The sequence below is a fragment of the Ranitomeya imitator genome, chromosome 9 (genome assembly GCF_032444005.1).
Source record: "Ranitomeya imitator isolate aRanImi1 chromosome 9, aRanImi1.pri, whole genome shotgun sequence".
Lineage (NCBI taxonomy): Eukaryota > Metazoa > Chordata > Amphibia > Anura > Dendrobatidae > Ranitomeya > Ranitomeya imitator.
This window is the reverse complement of record NC_091290.1, coordinates 140,654,804-140,676,000: the sequence shown is the minus strand read 5'-3', so window position 1 is coordinate 140,676,000 and position 21,197 is coordinate 140,654,804. Positions and strand designations below refer to the sequence as shown.

Below are 21,197 nucleotides of genomic sequence, written 5' to 3'. Positions count from 1 at the left end.
ATATCACCCGAACCACCGTCAGTGCATGAATATATCACCAGAACCACCGTCAGTACATGAAAACAGCAGCAGAACCACCGTCAGTGCATGAATATATCACCCGAACCACCGTCTGCATGAATATATCACCAGAACCACCGTCAGTACATGAAAACAGCAGCAGAACCACCGTCAGTGCATGAATATATCACCCGAACCACCGTCTGCATGAATATATCACCAGAACCACCGTCAGTACATGAAAACAGCAGCAGAACCACCGTCAGTGCATGAATATGTCACCCGAACCACCGTCAGTGCATGAATATATCACCAGAACCACCATCAGTACATGAAAACAGCAGCAGAACCCCCGTCAGTACATGAAAACAGCAACAGAACTACTGTCAGTACATGAATATATCACCCGAACCACCGTCAGTACATGAAAACAGCAGCAGAACCACCGTCAGTACATGAAAACAGCAGCAGAACTACCGTCAGTACATGAATATATCACCCGAACCACCGTCAGTACATGAAAACAGCAGCAAAACCACCGTCAGTGCATGAAAACAGCAGCAGAACTACCGTCAGTACATGAAAACAGCAGCAGAACCACCGTCAGTGCATGAATATATCACCCGAACCAACGTCTGCATGAATATATCACCAGAACCACCGTCAGTACATGAAAACAGCAGCAGAACCACCGTCAGTGCATGAATATGTCACCCGAACCACCGTCAGTGCATGAATATATCACCAGAACCACCATCAGTACATGAAAACAGCAACAGAACTACTGTCAGTACATGAATATATCACCCGAACCACCGTCAGTACATGAAAACAGCAGCAGAACCACCGTCAGTACATGAATATATCACCAGAACCACCCCCCTACCACCACCACCAAATACCTCTCCTCATTCCCCACAGCTCCGATATCGTCAGCGTCTTCTGACTCGGTGATGTCTCAGGGCAGATGGCGTGATGACGTCACTACACCACACCCTCTACCAAGCAGTACAGAGAGTCAGAAGATGCTGAGACAAGACCTAAGTATTTGATATTTTATGTATGGAGCATGGGACCCATAATACTGTATGGAGCAATATATGGGCCATTATACTATATGGAGCAATATATGGGGCCATTATACTGTATGAAACATTATATGGGGCCATTATACTGTATGGAGCATTATATGGAGCCATTATACTGTATGGAGCAATGTATGGGGTCATTATACTGTATAAAGCAATATATGGGGCCCATTATACTGTTTGAAACATTATATGGAGCCATTATACTGTATGGAGCAATATATGGGGCCGTTATACTATATGAAACCTGAAATAACAAGCACTTTTCACCTATTGTGTCCCCCCATTTCCTTGTAGATTGTAAGCTTGCGAGCAGGGACCTCACCCCTAATGTCACTGTTTAAATTGTCTTATCTTGTACTGAATTTATTGTCTGTACTTGTCCCCGCTTAATTGTAAAGTGCTGCGGAATATGTTGGCGCTATATAAATAAAAATTATTATTATTATGAAACATTATTTGGGGCCATTATAGTGTATGGAACATTATATGGGGCCATTATACTGTATGAAACATTATATGGGTTCCATTATACTGTGTGGAGCAATATATGGGGCCATTATACTGTATGAAGTAATATAAGGGGCCCATTATACTGTATGTAGTAATATATGGGGCCCATTGTACTGTATGGAGCAATATATGGGGACATTATATTGTATCAGTACATGAATGCAGCCTCAGAGCCACCATCAGTACATGAATGTGTCACCAATTGTGCTGTCAGATCAGCCCCATATGTAATTGTATAGCTTGAACCTACAACTCCCAGTATGTCGTCAATAATAGTAATGAGATACTGGGAGTTATTACCAGTCATCATCAGACTGTGAGCCATACAGGAACCACAGTACTGATGAGACTCAGACAGAATCACAAGTAAACGTTTCCATCCGGGCTCCTTATAGGTCACCTCTTCTCTTATTGGAGTCATTTCCATCATTTTTTTCCCCATGTAGTAAACACGATATAATGAGATCTCACGCCCAGACCTCGTGTTCGCAGACTTCCATCTTAGCCGTTCTTCTGCCACACGTCGTGACAGAGTGCCCTTAAAAAAGTATCATAATGCCCTTCTCGCACTATGGCCTCAACATGCTGCCTCCCATATTCCCATCACTCCATACTGTCCCCAACGCTCACACCACTCAATACTGTCCCCCCACACTCCAAAAAATCCATGCTGTCCACCCACCCTTCCACCATGCCATACTGTCCTTCCACATTCCAACCACTCAATACTGTCCGGCCACTGCTCCATTCCATGCTTTCCCCAAACGTTCCAACCACTCTATAATGTCCCACCACACTCCCACAACTCCATATTGTTCCTCGCATATTCCCACAACTCCACATTGTCCCCTTACACTCCCACCACTCCATACTGTCACCCCAGGCTCCCACCACTCCATTCCATGCTGCCCTCAAACATTCCCACCACTCTATAATGTCCCACCACACTCCGACAACTCCATATTGTTCCTCGCATGTTCCCACAACTCCGCATTGTCCCTCCACACTCCCACCACTCCATACTGTCCCCCTTTCTCCCACCACTTCATGCTGTCCCCCACAGAACCATCACTATCTGCTGTCCCCAAATGCTCCCACCACTCCATACTGTCCTCCCACTACTCCATACTGTTCCCCAACACTCCCACCATGCCATACTGTCCCCCATGTTCCCACTACTCCATACTGCACCCCTACACTCCCACCATGCCATACTGTCCCCCATGTTCCCACCACTCCATACTGTTCCCCAAAACTCCCACCACGCCATACTGTTCCCCAACACTCCCAACATGCCATACTGTCCTCCATGGTCCCACCACTCCTTACTGTTCCCCAACACTCCCACCACTCCATACTGTCCCCCCACCACTCCATACTGTCACCCCCAGGCTCCCACCACTCCATTCCATGCTGCCCTCAAACATTCCCACCACTCTATAATGTCCCACCACACTCTGACAACTCCATATTGTTCCTCGCATGTTCCCACAACTCCGCATTGTCCCTCCACACTCCCACCACTCCATACTGTCCCCCTTTCTCCCACCACTTCATGCTGTCCCCCACAGAACCATCACTATCTGCTGTCTCCAAATGCTCCCACCACTCCATACTGTCCTCCCACTACTCCATACTGTTCCCCAAGACTCCCACCATGCCATACTGTCCCCCATGTTCACACTACTCCATACTGCACCCCTACACTCCCACCATGCCATACTGTCCCATGTTCCCACCACGCCATACTGTTCCCCAAAACTCCCACCACGCCATACTGTTCCCCAACACTCCCAACTTGCCATACTGTCCCCCATGGTCCCACCACTCCATACTGTTCCCCAACACTCCCACCACTCCATACTGTTCCCCAAAACTCCCACCACGCCATACTGTTCCCCAACACTCCCAACATGCCATACTGTCCCCTATGCTCCCACCACTCCATACTGTTCCCCAACACTCCATACTGTTCCCCAACACTCCCACCACTCCATACTGTCACCCATGCTCCCACTACTCCATACTGTCCCCTATGCTCCCACCACTCCATACTGTTCCCCAACACTCCCACCATGCCATACTGTCCCCCATGCGCCCACCACTCCATACTGTTCCCCAACATTCCCACTACTCCATACTGTCCCCCATGTTCCCACCACTCCATACTGCTCTCCAACACTCCCACCACTCCATACTGTCCCCTATGCTCCCACCACTCCATACTGTTCCCCAACACTCCCACCACTCCATACTGTCCCCATGCTTCCACCACTCCATACTGTTCCCCAACACTCCCACCATGCCATACTGTTCCCCAACACTCCCACCATGCCATACTGTCCCCCATGCGCCCACCACTCCATACTGTTCCCCAACACTCCCACCACTCCATACTGTCCCCCATGCTCCCACCACTCCAAACTGTTCCCCAACACTCCCACCATTCCATACTGTCCCCCATGCTCCCACCACTCCATACTGTTCCTCAACACTCCCACCACTCCATACTGTCCCCATGCGCCCACCACTCCATACTGTTCCCCAACACTCCCACCATGCCATACTGTTCCTCAACACTCCCACCATGCCATACTGTCCCCCATGTTCCCACTACTCCATACTGCACCCCTACACTCCCACCACGCCATAATGTCCCCCATGCTCCCACCACTCCATACTGGTCCCCAAAACTCCCACCATGCCATACTGTCCCCATGCGCCCACAACTCCATACTGTTCCCCAACACTCCCACCATGCCATACTGTCCCCCATGCGCCCATCACTCCATACTGTTCCCCACCACGCTATACTGTCCCCATGTTCTAACCACTCCATACTGTCCCACCAGACTCCAACCACTCGATACTGTCTGTTCATGCTCTCACCACTCTATACTGGCCTTCCACGCTCCCACAACTCCATGCTGCCCCCCCCATGCTTCCACCACTCCACTGACAGCAGTGATGAGGCCAGTAATGTGATGAGCTCGGCTGCGGGCTGATCAGTGCTCCTCTGCTCCTGTCCCACTGTTGATCCTGTCTAATACAGGAAGAAATCCTTTGGGGGGCCGCGTGCAGCCCATGGGCCGTATGTTGCGCGGACCAGCGAGAATCCCTCCATGAGCTGCTTTTTATTCTTCTTTCCCTCTTCCAAGGGCCATAATGTTTTTATTATGTTTCCGTCCATGTAGCTGGGTGAAGTCTTGAGTTTTGCGCCAAGACGGCATTTTCAATTATCTAAATTTTTTGGGGAAAATGTCAATTCTGAATGTTCGCTTATTATTTTTCCTCATTTTGCCGCTTTCAGTAATTGTTTATTTCGAGAGATCTGAGCACCGCGTGTTTGCGTTTATGGAGAGATCTGCTCACAGAAAAATGTCTAGACTGGAAAAAATCTTCAGTTTTGAGGGAAAAAATACAAGCTCAAGTTTTCATCCACTGACTGCAAAAAGAGATCTTAGAAATACCGAAAAATTAAGTTAAATTAAGAGCTGCGGGGTCTGGTTATGGGGTGGGGACTTTTTTTTTGTTTGCTGTGGTTGAAACACCCGGAATTCTGCTATTGGGAGTGTCCAAAATTTAAAGGTGATTTTTTTGATGCAAAAAAAAATCAGTTTCCGTGTACAATCTCTTTGCCAGCACTCACAATAGAGCAGAGCAGCCTCCATTATTGAGCAGCTTCTCGTTTATTTGTGTTAAATTGCATTATCCGCACTGATCCGACTACTTCCGGGTTCCGGCACATCACGTGATCATATTTATGGTACCGCGTTGCACGCCGGGCACTTCCTTTTTTCGAACGCAGCCGCACAAGATTCCATTCACCGTCCGGCTGGCCAATCAGCGCAGGCGGGCACGGCTAGCTCTGACCAATCAGCGGCTTCTGCGAGGATTTCCCGCGAAACCTCCGGTAGAAGCAGCAGAAGCTGATCATGGAGGCTGAGACCCTGAAGAGGCTGGCACCGAAACTGGGGCTCACCTCCGCCAGGGTGCTGGGGTACGTGTGCAGCCATGACGCCCCCGTTACAGGGAGGGCATGCTGAGACTCTAGTGCCATGCTCATTCTTTGGAGAACTGTGATGGGGTAGTAGTGATTCTGTGTGCTGCCATTTAAAGGCACATTACGTCTCTGTGTTATCTATCTTCTATTAAGTGCAAGCTGTTTGATACATTTCCTGCAATGTGTCGGTCGTTAACCGTGAACCCTGCTGCCGTTTCAGGAAAGCGGAGGAGTTCCTGCGCCTGTCGCAGGTGAAGTGCAGCGGCCTGTCCGCCATGACTACAGCGACCAGCAGCGCCGTCATGTGTCTCCAGCTCGCGGCCACCGCGCTGAATCATCCCGTCGACAAGGTGCCGTCACTGTCTGAGATCACTAAGGGGCTGCGGTGCCGGATGTCCTGGCGCGCCCCGGTGCCGGATGTCCTGGCGCGCCCCGGTGCCGGATGTCCTGGCGCGCCCCGGTGCCGGATGTCCTGGCGCGCCCCGGTGCCGGATGTCCTGGCGCGCCCCGGTGCCGGATGTCCTGGCGCGCCCCGGTGCCGGATGTCCTGGCGCGCCCCGGTGCCGGATGTCCTGGCGCGCCCCGGTGCCGGATGTCCTGGCGCGCCCCGGTGCCGGATGTCCTGGCGCGCCCCGGTGCCGGATGTCCTGGCGCGCCCCGGTGCCGGATGTCCTGGCGCGCCCCGGTGCCGGATGTCCTGGCGCGCCCCGGTGCCGGATGTCCTGGCGCGCCCCGGTGCCGGATGTCCTGGCGCGCCCCGGTGCCGGATGTCCTGGCGCGCCCCGGTGCCGGATGTCCTGGCGCGCCCCGGTGCCGGATGTCCTGGCGCGCCCCGGTGCCGGATGTCCTGGCGCGCCCCGGTGCCGGATGTCCTGGCGCGCCCCGGTGCCGGATGTCCTGGCGCGCCCCGGTGCCGGATGTCCTGGCGCGCCCCGGTGCCGGATGTCCTGGCGCGCCCCGGTGCCGGATGTCCTGGCGCGCCCCGGTGCCGGATGTCCTGGCGCGCCCCGGTGCCGGATGTCCTGGCGCGCCCCGGTGCCGGATGTCCTGGCGCGCCCCGGTGCCGGATGTCCTGGCGCGCCCCGGTGCCGGATGTCCTGGCGCGCCCCGGTGCCGGATGTCCTGGCGCGCCCCGGTGCCGGATGTCCTGGCGCGCCCCGGTGCCGGATGTCCTGGCGCGCCCCGGTGCCGGATGTCCTGGCGCGCCCCGGTGCCGGATGTCCTGGCGCGCCCCGGTGCCGGATGTCCTGGCGCGCCCCGGTGCCGGATGTCCTGGCGCGCCCCGGTGCCGGATGTCCTGGCGCGCCCCGGTGCCGGATGTCCTGGCGCGCCCCGGTGCCGGATGTCCTGGCGCGCCCCGGTGCCGGATGTCCTGGCGCGCCCCGGTGCCGGATGTCCTGGCGCGCCCCGGTGCCGGATGTCCTGGCGCGCCCCGGTGCCGGATGTCCTGGCGCGCCCCGGTGCCGGATGTCCTGGCGCGCCCCGGTGCCGGATGTCCTGGCGCGCCCCGGTGCCGGATGTCCTGGCGCGCCCCGGTGCCGGATGTCCTGGCGCGCCCCGGTGCCGGATGTCCTGGCGCGCCCCGGTGCCGGATGTCCTGGCGCGCCCCGGTGCCGGATGTCCTGGCGCGCCCCGGTGCCGGATGTCCTGGCGCGCCCCGGTGCCGGATGTCCTGGCGCGCCCCGGTGCCGGATGTCCTGGCGCGCCCCGGTGCCGGATGTCCTGGCGCGCCCCGGTGCCGGATGTCCTGGCGCGCCCCGGTGCCGGATGTCCTGGCGCGCCCCGGTGCCGGATGTCCTGGCGCGCCCCGGTGCCGGATGTCCTGGCGCGCCCCGGTGCCGGATGTCCTGGCGCGCCCCGGTGCCGGATGTCCTGGCGCGCCCCGGTGCCGGATGTCCTGGCGCGCCCCGGTGCCGGATGTCCTGGCGCGCCCCGGTGCCGGATGTCCTGGCGCGCCCCGGTGCCGGATGTCCTGGCGCGCCCCGGTGCCGGATGTCCTGGCGCGCCCCGGTGCCGGATGTCCTGGCGCGCCCCGGTGCCGGATGTCCTGGCGCGCCCCGGTGCCGGATGTCCTGGCGCGCCCCGGTGCCGGATGTCCTGGCGCGCCCCGGTGCCGGATGTCCTGGCGCGCCCCGGTGCCGGATGTCCTGGCGCGCCCCGGTGCCGGATGTCCTGGCGCGCCCCGGTGCCGGATGTCCTGGCGCGCCCCGGTGCCGGATGTCCTGGCGCGCCCCGGTGCCGGATGTCCTGGCGCGCCCCGGTGCCGGATGTCCTGGCGCGCCCCGGTGCCGGATGTCCTGGCGCGCCCCGGTGCCGGATGTCCTGGCGCGCCCCGGTGCCGGATGTCCTGGCGCGCCCCGGTGCCGGATGTCCTGGCGCGCCCCGGTGCCGGATGTCCTGGCGCGCCCCGGTGCCGGATGTCCTGGCGCGCCCCGGTGCCGGATGTCCTGGCGCGCCCCGGTGCCGGATGTCCTGGCGCGCCCCGGTGCCGGATGTCCTGGCGCGCCCCGGTGCCGGATGTCCTGGCGCGCCCCGGTGCCGGATGTCCTGGCGCGCCCCGGTGCCGGATGTCCTGGCGCGCCCCGGTGCCGGATGTCCTGGCGCGCCCCGGTGCCGGATGTCCTGGCGCGCCCCGGTGCCGGATGTCCTGGCGCGCCCCGGTGCCGGATGTCCTGGCGCGCCCCGGTGCCGGATGTCCTGGCGCGCCCCGGTGCCGGATGTCCTGGCGCGCCCCGGTGCCGGATGTCCTGGCGCGCCCCGGTGCCGGATGTCCTGGCGCGCCCCGGTGCCGGATGTCCTGGCGCGCCCCGGTGCCGGATGTCCTGGCGCGCCCCGGTGCCGGATGTCCTGGCGCGCCCCGGTGCCGGATGTCCTGGCGCGCCCCGGTGCCGGATGTCCTGGCGCGCCCCGGTGCCGGATGTCCTGGCGCGCCCCGGTGCCGGATGTCCTGGCGCGCCCCGGTGCCGGATGTCCTGGCGCGCCCCGGTGCCGGATGTCCTGGCGCGCCCCGGTGCCGGATGTCCTGGCGCGCCCCGGTGCCGGATGTCCTGGCGCGCCCCGGTGCCGGATGTCCTGGCGCGCCCCGGTGCCGGATGTCCTGGCGCGCCCCGGTGCCGGATGTCCTGGCGCGCCCCGGTGCCGGATGTCCTGGCGCGCCCCGGTGCCGGATGTCCTGGCGCGCCCCGGTGCCGGATGTCCTGGCGATCGGCTGATCGCCATTTTTCTTCTTCTTTCCTATTCAGGACTATCTGATTCGATTATCCGGGCTGAACAGGAAGGTTTACTTGAGCTGTCTGAGATCGTTCGAGTGCCTGCTGGAGGTGGACGCGCGGCTGAGCCTCAGAGACCTGGCGATCCAGCACGGCTGCCTGGAGGCTGTGAGCGTGGCGTCCAAGATTCTCAGCAGGTCAGAAAATGCAGATGGCCGCCCTCTCTGTGCAGCAGGATGTGTGATCCCGCAGGGTCGGGGCACCATGCACGGAGCGGCGGCGGGTCTCGTACAGAGTCATGTAGCCGGGCCCGTGCGTTGTGCTCCGATCTTGGCCCCGGTCGGTCCTGATTCTGCGCATTTCTCCCTCATCCTTCCACTCCTCGCCCTTCTTCTCCCTGCAGGTACGAGTCCGGCCTTCCCCCAGCTCAGCAGGAAGACCTCGATTTATCCAAACCATTGTTCCTCACGGCCGCCCTGTTTGCCGCCTGCAGGTGGGATTCATTTAACTACGTACAGGCTGGTTTCATACAGTTTTTTTGTGGCTTTTCTGCCGCCCCACAGAGCCATGATGGGTGCACGAACCTACGTGGCCCCTTCACCGTTATTATACTAATGGGAGTGATGTGAATTGTGTCCCAGGTGCCTGAAGTTTAAAGCCGAGAAGAACAAATTCCTGGCGGCTGCCGGAGTGAGGAGAAACATATTCGATCGATTGTGCGTTCAGCTGGAGAAGATCGGAGCCCAGATCTGCCGTGAGTTCGGCGGCCGTTTCTCCACTTTAGGCCGGGATCACACATACGCGAGATACGGCCGAGTCTCGCAGGTGAAAACCCAGCACTGGCTCTCCAGAGCGGAGTGTGCAGCTCTATGTGTTGATTTGCGGCTGCACGCTCCGCTCCGGAGTGCCGGCGCCCGAGCTGGGTTTTTACCTGCGAGACTCGGCCGTATCTCGCGTATGTGTGATCCCGGCCTTAGATAGATTCCAGTGCACAGAATATAGCAGGGACGGTGAGGCGGAGTGATTACGGGTCTGTGGTGCACGGAATATAGCCGGGATGGTGAGGCGGAGTGATTACGGGTCTGTGGTGCACGGAATATAGCCGGGATGGTGAGGCGGAGTGATTACGGGTCTGTGGTGCACGGGATATAGCAGGGACGGTGAGGCGGAGTGATTACGGGTCTGTGGTGCACGGGATATAGCAGGGACGGTGAGGCGGAGTGATTACGGGTCTGTGGTGCACGGAATATAGCCGGGACGGTGAGGTGGAGTGATTACGGGTCTGTGGTGCACGGAATATAGCCGGGATGGTGAGGCGGAGTGATTACGGGTCTGTGGTGCACGGAATATAGCCAGGACGGTGAGGTGGAGTGATTATGGGTCTGTGGTGCACGGGATATAGCAGGGACGGTGAGGCGGAGTGATAATGGGTCTGTGGTGCACGGGATATAGCAGGGACGGTGAGGCGGAGTGATTACGGGTCTGTGGTGCACGGAATATAGGCGGGACGGTGAGGCGGAGTGATTACGGGTCTGTGGTGCACGGAATATAGCCGGGATGGTGAGGCGGAGTGATTACGGGTCTGTGGTGCACGGAATATAGCCAGGACGGTGAGGCGGAGTGATTATGGGTCTGTGGTGCACGGGATATAGCAGGGACGGTGAGGCGGAGTGATAATGGGTCTGTGGTGCACGGAATATAGGCGGGACGGGAGGCGTAGTGATTACGGGTCTGTGGTGCACGGAATATAGCCGGGATGGTGAGGCGGAGTGATAATGGGTCTGTGGTGCACGGAATATAGGCGGGACGGTGAGGCGGAGTTATTACGGGTCTGTGGTGCACGGAATATAGGCGGGACGGTGAGGTGGAGTGATTACGGGTCTGTGGTGCACGGAATATAGGCGGGACGGTGCGGCGGAGTGATTACGGGTCTGTGGTGCACGGGATATAGCAGGGACGGTGAGGCGGAGTGATTACGGGTCTGTGGTGCACGGGATATAGCAGGGACGGTGAGGCGGAGTGATAATGGGTCTGTGGTGCACGGGATATAGCAGGGACGGTGAGGCGGAGTGATTACGGGTCTGTGGTGCACGGAATATAGGCGGGACGGTGAGGCGGAGTGATTACGGGTCTGTGGTGCACGGAATATAGCCGGGATGGTGAGGCGGAGTGATTACGGGTCTGTGGTGCACGGAATATAGCCAGGACGGTGAGGCGGAGTGATTATGGGTCTGTGGTGCACGGGATATAGCAGGGACGGTGAGGCGGAGTGATAATGGGTCTGTGGTGCACGGAATATAGGCGGGACGGGAGGCGTAGTGATTACGGGTCTGTGGTGCACGGAATATAGCCGGGATGGTGAGGCGGAGTGATAATGGGTCTGTGGTGCACGGAATATAGGCGGGACGGTGAGGCGGAGTTATTACGGGTCTGTGGTGCACGGAATATAGGCGGGACGGTGAGGTGGAGTGATTACGGGTCTGTGGTGCACGGAATATAGGCGGGACGGTGCGGCGGAGTGATTACGGGTCTGTGGTGCACGGGATATAGCAGGGACGGTGAGGCGGAGTGATTACGGGTCTGTGGTGCACGGGGTATAGCAGGGATGGTGAGGCGGAGTGATTACGGGTCTGTGGTGCACGGGATATAGCAGGGACGGTGAGGCGGAGTGATTACGGGTCTGTGGTGCACGGGATATAGCAGGGACGGTGAGGCGGAGTGATTACGGGTCTGTGGTGCACGGGATATAGCAGGGACGGTGAGGCGGAGTGATTACGGGTCTGTGGTGCACGGAATATAGGCGGGACGGTGAGGCGGAGTGATTACGGGTCTGTGGTGCACGGGATATAGCAGGGACGGTGAGGCGGAGTGATTACGGGTCTGTGGTGCACGGAATATAGCCGGGACGGTGAGGCGGAGTGATTACGGGTCTGTGGTGCACGGGATATAGCAGGGATGGTGAGGCGGAGTGATTACGGGTCTGTGGTGCACGGAATATAGGCGGGACGGTGAGGCGGAGTGATTACGGGTCTGTGGTGCACGGAATATAGCCGGGATGGTAAGCCAGCATGTTTATGGCTCTGTGATGACTAGTTATTTGACTTCCGCTTGTTTTTACCATTTAGAGGAAAATGCAACAATCACAGCACAGCCGCGGAGGAAACAGAGAACCTTACTGGAGTGTATAGAGCAAGATCGAGGTGAGTGGAGGCAATGTCACCGCACTATGCACGGAATTTTTGTTATTGTGCATGCTCTCCTAAGGGATATGGCCTTTGTACAGAAGGGGGAGGAGGTGAGCTGTGACATCATCTATTGTGAATGGTGGATCCTGTGTTATCTACTGTATATAGAGGTGTTATCAGTCATTGTACAGGAGGAGGAGGTGAGCTGTGACATCACCTATTGTGAATGGTGGATCCTGTGTTATCTACTGTATATAGAGGTGTTATCAGTCATTGTACAGGAGGAGGAGGTGAGCTGTGACATCATCTATTGTGAATGGTGGATCCTGTGTTATCCACTGTATATAGAGGTGTTATCAGTCATTGTACAGGAGGAGGAGGTGAGCTGTGACATCATCTATTGTGAATGGTGGATCCTGTGTTATCCACTGTATATAGAGGTGCTATCAGTCATTGTACAGGAGGAGGAGGTGAGCTGTGACATCACCTATTGTGAATGGTGAATCCTGTGTTATCTACTGTATATAGAGGTGTTATCAGTCATTACCTGGTGTGTAAATATCCTCCCATGTAATCCCCATATTGTGTTCTCTCCTCTGAATAGCATCTGATGAGGAGGAGGAAGACGAGGAGATCCCACGTAAGCAGGTGCGCACTGACACCGCAGACAAGGAGAAGGACTATGAGGAGTGGAAGAGAAAGATACTGGAAAATGCGGCCAAAGCTGCAAAACCAAAATAGCAGAGTATGGGGATGTGACTAGCCTGGACCTGTATGAGGCGCGTTTCCATCCTGTCCCCGCGTTCGGTGCCATAGTGGAAACGCTGCAGTAACTGTGAATCTCCTGTGACGGAGAAGGAACGTCGCTCCGCAGAACACTCGCACTTCAGAAGCCGGACGTCTATTTCGTCGCTTAATTCCAACAAACTTTTATTAAGTTCTGTCCTTTTTAAATCAAAGATTCATAAGTTTAGAATTTTAATATTTCTTTAATAATTTTACGGCCTCCTTAAAGGGATTGTCCTATGTGGGTCCTATGACCTGTTGATCGAATATGCCATAAATGGCCTCATTGCTGGGACCTCCGGGGTAGAAGTGGCGCCCCCGTGTGGCTCTGTCCATTAATTTCTATTAGTACTTGCTCAGCAGATGTCCCTGTTCCCGTAGAAATGGATGAGCGCGCGCCGGCCTTATTGACTGGATATATTATAACATTGATCATTTTTTTTTATATTTGTTGTTTTTTTTTGTTGAATTGTTAAAAATAAAAAATGACACCCTTGTAATCTGTGCTGATGTTTTTTTTTTTTCCTAATCCTGTTTCCAAGGCTACTTGTTCTACTGCCTTGTGTCAGGAAATCTCTTGATCAGACAGAACATAATCTATTCGTCCGCGGTGATTTATATGGACCGTGTGAACACGCCGTTATCAGTAGCACAAGGAAATAAACCTGGTCTAAAAAAAAAAACTTCCAGAGCTCTGCTTAATTGTGGGTCTTGCTTCCTTTTTTGGCAGCCAATGTGCAGTCACTATTCACTTAAGAAGAGTAGAAATTGTAAGGAGTTTACATTTGGAAGTTGTTTTTTTTTTATATGCTGGGATTTAAAGAAAAAAATCCCTTTAAAGAGGACCTGACACTTCACACAAGTAGATTTTTGTCACCTGGTGGTAACGCCGCTGTTCTCCCGAATCCGGCGTTGTCTTTCTTTTGTTCCTGCGCCTCTCCGTTCCTGAGATATGGCCCCTTCTTTTCGGTGTAGAAATTAAGTCTTGTTTTTCAAGTGGGCGTGGCACTCAACTCTTCTACAGCCCACTTGGCAAATAAGACTAGATTTATTGACAGGGAAGAAAGGGCCGTATCTCGGGAATGGAGAGGCGCAGGAAGAAAAGTAAAACTTTGCCGAATTCAGGGGAACAGCAGCGTTTCTATGGGGTAGAAAAAATTACATTTTCTATTCGCCACGACAGCACCCACTAGAGAGAGGGGATCCGCCCCTAGGAACAGGAAACCTACAGAGAGATAAAAGGGGCGGCCCCCCCTCGCTCCTCAGTTGGTTTCCTGTTCCTAGAAGGGAACCCACAGAGAAGAACTCTATGGCTAAGAAGAGGAAGACCTGCCTGGGCTACCGCCTGTATCGACTCTGCTGAGCGACAGGGGTCCCAGAGCAGGTAGACAGTGTCGGGGGAATGTTCCTGCGGGCTCCCCCCTCATCTGGTGCGGCTGACAGGGAAGCCTGAAGGTACCAACGGTCTCCCTGCTGGGACACCGTTGGGTAAGTGCTAATGAAAGGCACGGCGCAGTGTGGATACCTGTGGTAATGCCCTCCTGAGTGGAGCTGAGCAGCGGTGTGGTATCCCTGGGCGGAATCTTCCCTCCGTTCCCTCCAGAGGTAAGAGGCGACATGGTGGGAAGCAGCGCTGAGAGCGCTTCCGGTTTGCAGAGACGCGGGCGCATGCGCAGTAGCGTCGGCGTCCCATGGAAGGAAGCTTGAACTTCCGGGGTCGCGGTGTCAGAGTACCATTTCCGGGGGAACCGCCATATTGGATTCCCCCATGCGATCCCAGCGTCTGGATGCCGGACTTGTGAGTAAAAAAAAAAAAAAAAAAAAACAGGATGGGGATGTATGCAGGAGTGGCTACACTATAAATGTCAGGATGAGAAGTGCAGTCAGTGTGCATTGTCATCCCAAGAGGAGGTCCGTGTGCACTCCATGGAAGAGCCACTAGTACCTAGTAGCGAAACCAGGAAAAACAGCAGTGGACACTTTAAGTTAAGTGACTCCACTGATAAATCGGGAAGAAAATCATCCCGTTCCACATCCCAAACTAAGACAACCCCGCAGCCGGTAAAATTAATACGCTGGGTGAGTGTACGCATACTTCACTGAAGTATATATTGATTCCTTTGCTTGTATTATTTTAGGCAAAAAGGACGGGAAAGAGTAAGCACAAACAATGTGCTATATGTACCGAACCCCTGCCTGACTCCTATACTAAGAGTCTATGTCAGGCATGTATAGATAACACCTTACGGCAGGAGGAATCGGTGAAAATGAACGAGATACGGCTCATAATTAGGGAAGAACTTCAGTCGTTAGGAGGCGGTTCTTCCTCGATTAATACCGAGAAAAAGAAAAGAAGAGTATCCTCACCTAGAGCCGACACGTCAGCAGAGAGCGGGGAGGTCGACTCTGAGGTCTCTCAACTGTCTGATTCTTCAGGGGAAGAAGACTTTGTTTGCTTTCCAACTGAAGGCATAAACAACTTGGTTAAATCGGTGAGAAATACGATGGGGGTATCGGAGTCAAAAGAACCCCAAACACCACAGGAAATCATGTTTGCTGGTCTTTCCCAACGGAAAGGCCACGTGTTTCCAATAAACCAGGCCATAAAGGACCTCGTTAAGAAGGAATGGGGTAAAGGTCAAAAAGGTTTTGTACCAATACCCTGTAAGAGGCGCTACCCATTTGATGACGAAGATTTAAGTACATGGACCAAAATACCAAAGGTCGATGCTGCAGTTGCATCTACATCTCGCCGGTTCTCCTTGCCCGTGGAAGATGCAGGTTCCTTAACAGATCCCATGGACCGAAAATCAGATGCGCTCCTTAAAAAATCGTGGGAGGCCTGTGTCACGGCATTCAAACCGGCAATTGCAGCCACATGTACTGGCAGATCAATGTTAGTCTGGCTGGATCAGCTGGAGCAAAATATTAAAAATGGTGTATCCAGAGAGAAGTTACGAGCGTCTATCCCTTTGATCAAGGGTGCGGCTGCCTTTATATCAGATGCCTCTATTGACTCCCTACGACTGGCGGCCAGAACAGCTAATATCTCCAACACGGCTAGGCGGGCTTTATGGCTAAAAAACTGGAAAGGAGATGCCCAATCTAGATCCAAATTATGTGCCATACCCTGTCAGGGTGAGTACCTGTTTGGAACAGTCCTTGACGATATACTCAAGAAGGCAGGTGAAAGGAAAAAAGGATTCCCTAATCCCTTTGTTCCATCTTACAGAAGGGCCTTCAGGAAGCCACCATTCGGAAAGACGGGAGGCTTCAGAGACAGATGGAACAATAAGGATTTTAAACAAAAAGGAAACCTGTTTAATAAACGTCCATTCAAGCCAGCCGACAAATTCCAGTAATTATATTCCTCCAGTGGGTGGAAGATTAAAACAGTTTAGGCAACAATGGGAAGAGATAACAATAAATACTTGGGCCATTAAATTAATATCTTCAGGCCTCACATTAGACTTTATTAGAACTCCACCGGACTCCTTCCTCCTTACCACCTTAAGATCCAGGCCTCAGCAAGAGGCACTTGAAACAGAGGTTAAAACCCTCCTACGCAAACAAGTCCTAGTGGAAGTCCCATCTTCCCAGAGGGGGAGGGGATTTTATTCTCCCTTGTTTCTGATTAATAAGCCGGATGGCTCTTTCAGAACCATAATTAATTTAAGAAAGCTGAACTCCTTTATAAGGCCTAAAACATTCAAAATGGAATCCATTCGTTCAGCCATAAAGAATTTATTTCCAAACTGTTACATGGTAGTATTGGATCTTAAGGATGCTTACTATCATATTCCTATACATCATTTATTCCAGCAGTTCCTTCGGGTAGCAGTCTGTATAGAGGGACAAATTCGTCATCTACAATATAAGGCGATGCCCTTCGGATTATCCATGGCCCCAAGGGTTTTCACAAAATTGCTATTGGAAGTTATGTCTTTCCTAAGAGTAAAAGATACTTTAGTCATTCCATATCTAGATGACCTATTGATTGTGGGTAAAGACCCCCTACAGTGTGAGCAGAGGCTACGGGAAGTAGTGGTTTCCTTACAATCCCTGGGGTGGCTGGTTAATTGGGAAAAATCTAGACTTCAGCCGGTTAAGTGTCAGAAATTCCTAGGGCTCCTTCTAGATTCAGCTGACCAGATTTGTAAGCTGCCTGAGGATAAGAAAATCTCCATAGTTGATAAGGTATCTTTAGCAATAGAAAATCGTAGTATGTCACTCAGACAGAGCATGTCATTACTAGGTTCTCTGACATCGTGTATCCCTGCGGTCCAGTGGGCACAGGCTCATACTAGGCCTCTACAAAAATTTATATTAGAGGAGGACATTAAGAATAGAGGCTGTCTGGATAGAACAGTTTATCTAACAACGGAAGTATTACACTCCCTTAGGTGGTGGTTAAATCAGAAAAACCTTTCAAAAGGGGTTCTCTGGATAATTTCCCCCTCTAGTATAGTGACCACAGATGCTGGTCCTAAAGGCTGGGGGGCACATTTTAAGGATCAGTGGGTTCAGGATCTTTGGTCTAGTTCGGAACTAGATAGTTCTTCAAATGTCAAAGAGTTGAGGGCAATATATTATTCCCTACTTCACTTTCTTCCTCAGCTCAGCGGCTCTCACACAAGAGTGTTCTCCGACAACACCACGGCAGTAGCTTACTTAAACCATCAAGGAGGTACGCGGTCGGACAGACTCAGGCAGCTGGCATCAGACATCATGGAATTAGCCAAAGGTCATCTGCTATCACTATCAGCAGTTCACATCAGGGGCACAGACAACTTTCGTGCCGATTTTCTGAGCCGTCACACCCTTCATCAAGGGGAATGGATGCTAAACAGAAAAATTTTCAAAATGATAACAGCGCAATGGGGTGTTCCTCAAATAGACTTGTTTGCCACAAGAGCCAACCGACAGGTCAGGATGTTTGCCTCTCTAAACAGAGAGGACAAGCCGGACATACTCGATGCCCTCCAAGTGCCCTGGACTTTCGACCTGGCATATGCTTTTCCTCCATTGAATCTACTACCTTTGGTAATAAGAAAAATAAGAGAAGAAGGAGCAAGAATTCTATTAATAGCCCCATTCTGGCCCAAAAGGCCATGGTTCTCATGGCTGAGGGCAATGTCAGTGTCGGACCCGTGGATTCTGCCTCAATCCAAGGACCTGCTCTCTCAGGGTCCGTTCCTTCATCCTCAGGCAAAGGGCATGAATTTAACTGCATGGAGTTTGAAAGGCAGTTACTAAATCTCAGGGGGTTTTCTAGTGGGTTAATAGATACTCTGATGAAAAGTAGAAAACCCTCAACTACCAGGATTTATGTCAGAATTTGGAGGAAATTCCTTCAATTCCATACTACACAACTTTCCGCTGATATTCCTATATTTCCAATATTGGAATTTCTACAAAAAGGTCTGGAATTAGGACTCTCTGTAAGCACTCTGAAAGTGCAGGTGTCAGCCTTAGGAGCTCTTTTTAATTTTGATGTAGCAGGTAATAAATGGATATCTCGGTTTATATCTGCCTGTGAGAGATCGAGACCAATTAGCATACCTCGGGTCCCTCAGTGGGATCTATCAATAGTCCTAAATGCATTGACTCAATCACCTTTTGAGCCTCTCCATGCAGCCTCACTAAAAAATATTTCTTTAAAAACGGTATTATTAGTGGCATTAGTTTCTGCCAGAAGAGTAAGTGATCTTCATGCTTTATCTATAGATCCTCCCTTTTTTGTGGTAACATCAGATAGGATACTTTTAAAAACAGATCCTTGTTATCTCCCTAAGGTGGCTTCTACCTTTCATAGATCCCAGGAGATCCAGTTACCTACCTTTTATGAGAACCACTCAACTCCAGAAGAAGAAAGACTTCACACCCTAGACGTAAAAAGGACTGTCTTAGCCTATTTAGAGAGAACTAGGGACTGGAGGAAGAGTAGGGCTCTCTTTGTGTCTTTTCAGGGTAAAACCAAGGGTGCCGGAGTCACAAAGAACACATTATCTCGCTGGATCAGAGAGGCAATAATCTTGGCGTATAAGGCCGGAGGGAAAGATCCTCCAATGCATGTGGGAGCGCACTCTACAAGAGCCTTGTCGACTTCCTGGGCAGAAAGGGCGAATGTGCCAATAGACCTTCTATGTAAGGCTGCAACTTGGTCTTCACCAAATACCTTCTATAAGCATTATAGATTAGATCTATCCTCTACTTCTGATCTCACCTTTGGTGTATCGGTCCTTGACTCAGTAAACCCACCCAGTCTATAGTCTCTGCAATTCTCTCTAGTGGGTGCTGTCGTGGCGAATAGAAAATACCGGATTACGTACCGGTAATGCTCTTTTATAGAGCCCACGACAGCACCCGTTCACATCCCTCCCTTTTCTGTATATAGTTGCACATGGTGCTTGTTTGGTGAGGTGTAAATATTAGAAAATATAGTATGAGGTTGTAAATATGTATATATATGGATATACCCGAACCTGTTAACTAAAACCTGGCGGCGGTTCCTCCTATTCTCTGTAAAACAACTGAGGAGCGAGGGGGGGCCGCCCCTTTTATCTCTCTGTAGGTTTCCTGTTCCTAGGGGCGGATCCCCTCTCTCTAGTGGGTGCTGTCGTGGGCTCTATAAAAGAGCATTACCGGTACGTAATCCGGTATATTTCTTTAATAAGATGAGTTACATCAGTATAGGCCAGGAGGTGAAGTTATGGAGGAAGAATAGCTTGTCTTACAGCAGGTATCTTCAACCTTTCCTTACTCCAGATATTAACCATTTTACATTTTCAATTCGACAGTAGCTGCCTATGTTTGAACAGTGTTTTGGAAAATCACAACTTGCGAAGGGCTGATTTCACACATATTCTACCATTACAGAAAAATAATAAAAAGAAAATTATACAAGTCAATTTGAGACCATTGTATACAGTTTATCAGGTTCTTTACGTGGTCTGACAAAGAATGATGGGGACAGAACGTTCCCTAATAGAGCATTCCGTTCCCATACATATGTTAGTCAGTGCATGTCTGCCGTCATTTACAGGGATTCTGATTAACCCCACTGTTGCATTTCACAGTATAAACCATGGTGCACAAACAGCTGACAACACAGCAAAAGGACCTTATTGTTGAAAATTATTGGTCAGGAGAAGGGTGCAATTTTTTCTTCCAAGACATTAGAGCTACCATAGCACTGAAGAATTCATCAAGAAGTGGCTCAAATTGGCCCAACAGTGACATTACCTAGTAGTATTGGACGCTTGTGGCGTTAGGTGGCAAGACAGAAGCCCTTTCTTACAGAAAAAAAAAAGTCCAAGCCTGGCTATGTTTTGCATAAGTCTACAGAAAGTCTGTGAGAAGCATGTGAGGAACGTATTCTGAGACCGAAGTGGAACTTTATTTTTTTTTACCCAAAATTCCAAAAGATGCAAAGCCAACACTGAATCACTGGAAGATCACCATCCCCACAGTGAGGCATGGTGGAGGCAGCATTGTGTTCTGGGGCTGTTTTTCTGCAGCCGGAACTGGTGCTTTAATCAAGGTGTTCACAATTCCTTCCAATCAATCAATTTTACGTCAGAACCTTCAGGCTTCTGCTAAAAATATGAAGAGGAATTTCACCTTTCCGCATGATAACGCCCCTTACCAACCTCCAAATCAGTAAAACAACAGCTTCACCGGAAGATGATCACAGCTCTGAATCCAAGTGACAATCTGTGGGTGACCTGAAGAGGGCGCTGTACACAGGAGATACCCCCGCAATCTGTCCCATTTGGAGCTAATGTAAGGAAGAGCGGGCAAAGATCACCAATTCTAGATGTTCCATGCATAGACTCTGACCCAAAAGGACTAAATGCTGCCAAAATTTAAGAGGACTTAAAGTAATAGTATTAGGCCGTGTGTACTTACGCAACACCATAATTTTAATTCCTTATTTTTTTTTTCCACCAGAAAATATTTGTTTGTCAAAACATTATGGGTGACATTTGAGGTGGAAAAAGTTCTTACATTACAAAAACCTGGAATTCTACCGGGAGTGTAAACTTTTTATATCCACTGTTACAGAGAGCACATGATGAGGAACTCGCCACCTTCTCTTCTCCTATTCAGTTTGTCTAGACCCCGCCTCCGCAGGATACAGGACCTTTGGTCACATGACTGATGATTACAAGGTCCTACTGCACTGATAATGCAGGACTGCTGTTATCTTTATGAGGATGGGGGGGTCTCTGATAATTGCCCATCCTGCCTGCCCCGCCATCTTGTTTTAAGACTCTAGAAATAATAAACTGATCATAAATTGTTCCTCTTTCTGTGGTCCCCTATTCTGTGGCCAGATCTGCTAAGTTTCCCTGCAGCATCACCAGTGGTGAAGTGAGGAATTACACCATGCCCATTCACATCAATAGAG

The 21,197-nt window shown here is 52.5% G+C and overlaps 1 protein-coding gene across 2 annotated transcripts; it reads left to right on the top strand.

Moving 5' to 3' along the window:
• The first annotated feature begins 5,489 nt into the window (after positions 1 to 5,489).
• On the top strand, positions 5,490 to 13,284 carry ORC6 (origin recognition complex subunit 6). Of its 2 annotated transcripts, none has more exons than XM_069739269.1 (7): positions 5,490 to 5,601; positions 5,825 to 5,954; positions 8,847 to 9,010; positions 9,217 to 9,306; positions 9,455 to 9,567; positions 11,939 to 12,013; positions 12,603 to 13,284. In XM_069739269.1, the coding sequence occupies exons 1-7, from the start codon at positions 5,537 to 5,539 to the stop codon at positions 12,737 to 12,739; spliced, it is 774 nt and encodes a 257-aa protein (XP_069595370.1). In that variant the 5' UTR covers positions 5,490 to 5,536; the 3' UTR covers positions 12,740 to 13,284. The 2 variants fall into 2 exon arrangements, with proteins under 2 accessions (XP_069595370.1, XP_069595371.1); XM_069739270.1 differs by having other exon boundaries at positions 5,498 to 5,601; positions 5,825 to 5,855.
• Positions 13,285 to 21,197: the final 7,913 nt, after the last annotated feature.

Coding starts and splice junctions, on each gene's coding strand:
- ORC6 (XM_069739269.1), top strand. CDS start 5,537: ATGGAGGCTGAGACCCTGAAGAGGCTGGCACCGAAACTGGGGCTCACC. Junction 9,011..9,216: donor GCGTCCAAGATTCTCAGCAG/GTCAGAAAATGC, acceptor TTCTCCCTGCAG/GTACGAGTCCGGCCTTCCCC. Junction 12,014..12,602: donor GTGTATAGAGCAAGATCGAG/GTGAGTGGAGGC, acceptor TCCTCTGAATAG/CATCTGATGAGGAGGAGGAA.